Source organism: Centruroides sculpturatus, unplaced genomic scaffold, assembly GCF_000671375.1.
Source record: "Centruroides sculpturatus isolate CEXI.00-Female unplaced genomic scaffold, Cexi_2.0 scaffold359, whole genome shotgun sequence".
NCBI lineage: Eukaryota > Metazoa > Arthropoda > Arachnida > Scorpiones > Buthidae > Centruroides > Centruroides sculpturatus.
In genome coordinates, this window is record NW_019384764.1 from 15658 (window position 1) to 19037 (window position 3380).

At 28.4% G+C, this 3380-nt stretch overlaps 1 protein-coding gene across 1 annotated transcript; it reads right to left on the minus strand.

The window, feature by feature from the left end:
• Window positions 1-296: 296 nt before the first annotated feature.
• Window positions 297-2843, minus strand: LOC111628886 (protein NDUFAF4 homolog). The gene is made up of 2 exons (XM_023372744.1): window positions 2616-2843; window positions 297-748 (listed from the first exon to the last, which is right to left on the minus strand). Exons 1-2 carry the CDS (start codon window positions 2841-2843, stop codon window positions 392-394), a joined length of 585 nt encoding a protein of 194 aa, XP_023228512.1. The 3' UTR covers window positions 297-391.
• Between the last annotated feature and the right edge of the window lie 537 nt (window positions 2844-3380).

The window sequence follows — 3380 nt, forward strand, 5'->3', positions numbered from 1 at the left end:
AATGATTTCAATTTAGTGCTGTAAAATTTGAACTTTAATTCATTGAGTTTTAGATTGAGTATAAAATCCAAATGAAAGTGAAAGGACTTGACAAAACACTCAAAATCTAAAACACTATAAGGAGCATAGTATTATAATAATTGTGTACCTGTGTACCCAATACCCAAGTAAAAAAAACAAATATGCAACATTTAGTAGCTCCTCAAAGTAAACATGTTTATTTTCAATATCTATATTATTTTTAATAATTGAAATAACAAAATTATGCAATTTTTATTCATAAAAAAATTTATTTCTAAATTAAATAGTATCACATTTGCAATAAAATTAATTTCTTAATTGTTTAGTAAATAGGTTTTAATGCAGCTAACATGTATTATCTAATTAAGTCTTATGATTTAACTGCTTCAACAGTATTAGAGGAAGACTTTTTAGGTAAATATTTTTGATAATTACTTAAAGATAAAAATCTACTTGGTTTATACTTCTTGTCAGGAAATGCAACACTATATAAAGAAAAATGCTTCAATATTTGCTCAGTCATAGTTAAATCTAATTTATATTCTTTAGCAATTAACTTGGCATTCCATAAATTTGGATCAGTCTGATGTTTATTAAGGAATTCAATTACTTGACGTAAAGATATTTTTCCTTGGGGAACTGAAGTGGCTTCAAAAACACCATATTCAGAAGATTTCACATAAGATCTGTTTTGAGGTAAAACTTTACCATCATCCTTCTTACTTTCCTATGTGATAAATGAAAATAAATAATTAAAAACATTTAATATAATATAAAATTTAACTAAACACTATATAAATTTAATATAATTAATAAGTTTTTACATATTAAATGTACTAATTTTAAATATTACACAAATTTAACATATAAAAACATAACAAAAAGTCTTATCTATTTTAGGTATTAATGGTTTTTTTTAAAAACAAACAATTTCACATTATTTTTAAAATTTAATTTTGAAATTTTAGTTTAATTTTTTTTATATAGCATGAAAATACATTATAATCAAAATCATAATACAACAATTTTGGATAAAATGCAATTAACTTTTATTGAATATTAACATTGGGCTTTTTTCCAATTTGGTGATTTTACATTTATAAAACTATTTGTAATTGCAAATTAAAAAGTTAATTCAAACTACTTCATTCACATTCATTCATTCATCATTTTCATTTAAACAATTTTTAGTTAAAAAGCATATTTTGAAATTTTTTGAAGCTTAGAATATTTACATTTATTATATAGTAGGATCTTCTTTTATATGTAGGATTGTTGTAAGCATTTCTAAATGAAAAATGATTAGGTTAACTCACTCCTAGTCTACTGACTCTGTATGAAGTCAGTAAACCATTTTTCACCATCTTCTAATATTCTGAACACAGAACTACTGAATGTGGGGATTAACCTGTTTGTGTGTGTTTTTCTTTAGTATTGAATACACTACTAAAGAAAAACACACACAAACAGGTTAATCCCCACATTCAGTAGTTCTGTGTTCAGAATATTAGAAGATGGTGAAAAATGGTTTACTGACTTCACACAGAGTCAGTAGACTAGGAGTGAGTTAACCTAATCATTTTTCATTTAGAAATGCTTACAACAATCCTACATATAAAAGAAGATCCTACTATATAATAAATGTAAATATTCTAAGCTTCAAAAAATTTCAAAATATGCTTTTTAACTAAAAATTGTTTAAATGAAAATGATGAATGAATGAATGTGAATGAAGTAGTTTGAATTAACTTTTTAATTTGCAATTACAAATAGTTTTATAAATGTAAAATCACCAAATTGGAAAAAAGCCCAATGTTAATATTCAATAAAAGTTAATTGCATTTTATCCAAAATTGTTGTATTATGATTTTGATTATAATGTATTTTCATGCTATATAAAAAAAATTAAACTAAAATTTCAAAGGATCGAANATTTGGCAATAGGAAGGTGTTAGGCACCATCTCTTAATAACTTTAATAATTATAATTTTTAATTAATTAATATAAATAATTTAGAACTACTGGAAGAAAAAAATCAGCCTGGTGCAGGACTCGAACCCACAACTCCTGCTTACCATGCAGATAACGTACTAAAGCATGTTCAAAATGGAAATCTGCCAAGAATGGAAAAAATAATTTGGTACCATGTCATCTCCAGGTTGAGCATACACCATTCAAATTATACAGGGTGTCCTACTTGGGAGTACAACTTTAAAAATGCGAATTACTCGCGAACACGTGAACATAAAGGTGAGCTGCAAGAACTGAACATATCTGTATTTAGTGGAAAACAAGTCTACATTACAAAAGGTGCTGAAAATGTCCTCCCCCAAAGTCCGCGCACAAGGAAACACAATGCTCCACATTTGAGAATGTCCTCTGCAACACGTCACTGTCGATGGCAGCAATTTCATGCTCAATGTTTGCTTTCAGTTGTTCGATGGTCCTGGGTTTGCCCTTTAAATATCCCCATAGAAAAAATCTGGGGGAGTTAAATTGGATGATCAAGGTGGCCACAAACCTTTCGAGATCACCCTGTCTCCAAAAAACAATTGGATCTCTTCCAAACTGGCATGAGAGGAATGGCATGTTACCTCGTCCTGTTGGAAGTAACCTTCTTGAAGTTCGTAGTCATCCAGTTGTTTCACAAATTCATCAAATATGGAGAAGTATTGGTCAGTGTTCACAGTCTTGTCAAATAAAATTGGAACAATGATCCGAGAACGAGAAATCGCGCACCATACTCCGATCTTCATTAAATAAGGAATATTTTGAACCTTGTTGTATGATGATACATGTATGTGTTCGTGAGTAATTCGCATTTTTAAAGTTGTACTCCCAGGTCGGACACCCTGTACAATTTTTAAAAAACAACTTTAAAAATTGTAATTTGAATAGTATACACTCAACCTGAAGATGACATTTTGCAAATATTGAAAGTATTTGGTACTTGAAGAACATACAACATTGAAAGTACTTGTTTTTGAATTAAATACTTTGCAAGTAAACAACTTTAATGCTGATAGACAGTTTGTTTTATTCTTATTCTAAATTTTGGCATCAAAGAGCATATTTATAAAAACCATTGTATACTGTAGTACAAGCCTGGCCAACCCAAATTGTTTCACGGGCCACTTTGATCACGTGTAACATTACGGTGGGCCATAATTTAGGAAAACATGCTTTGAAAAAAGCAAAACAAATACAAAATGAATAAGATTTTATTGTTATACCAAGAGTTCATACTTGCACACATGCATTATAACAATGACACATGCAAATTTTCATTTATTTAATTGTTTTGGTATACACATAATGGGAAACAAAAGTTCTAATAAATACATAATATCACTTAGCAG

Excerpts from the sequence above, each read along its gene's own strand:
- LOC111628886 (XM_023372744.1), bottom strand. The coding sequence starts at position 2,843 with ATGCGAATTACTCACGAACACATACATGTATCATCATACAACAAGGTT. Across the intron at positions 749-2,615 it reads GTTACTTCCAACAGGACGAG|GAAAGTAAGAAGGATGATGG; the intron begins GTAACATGCCAT and ends TTTATCACATAG.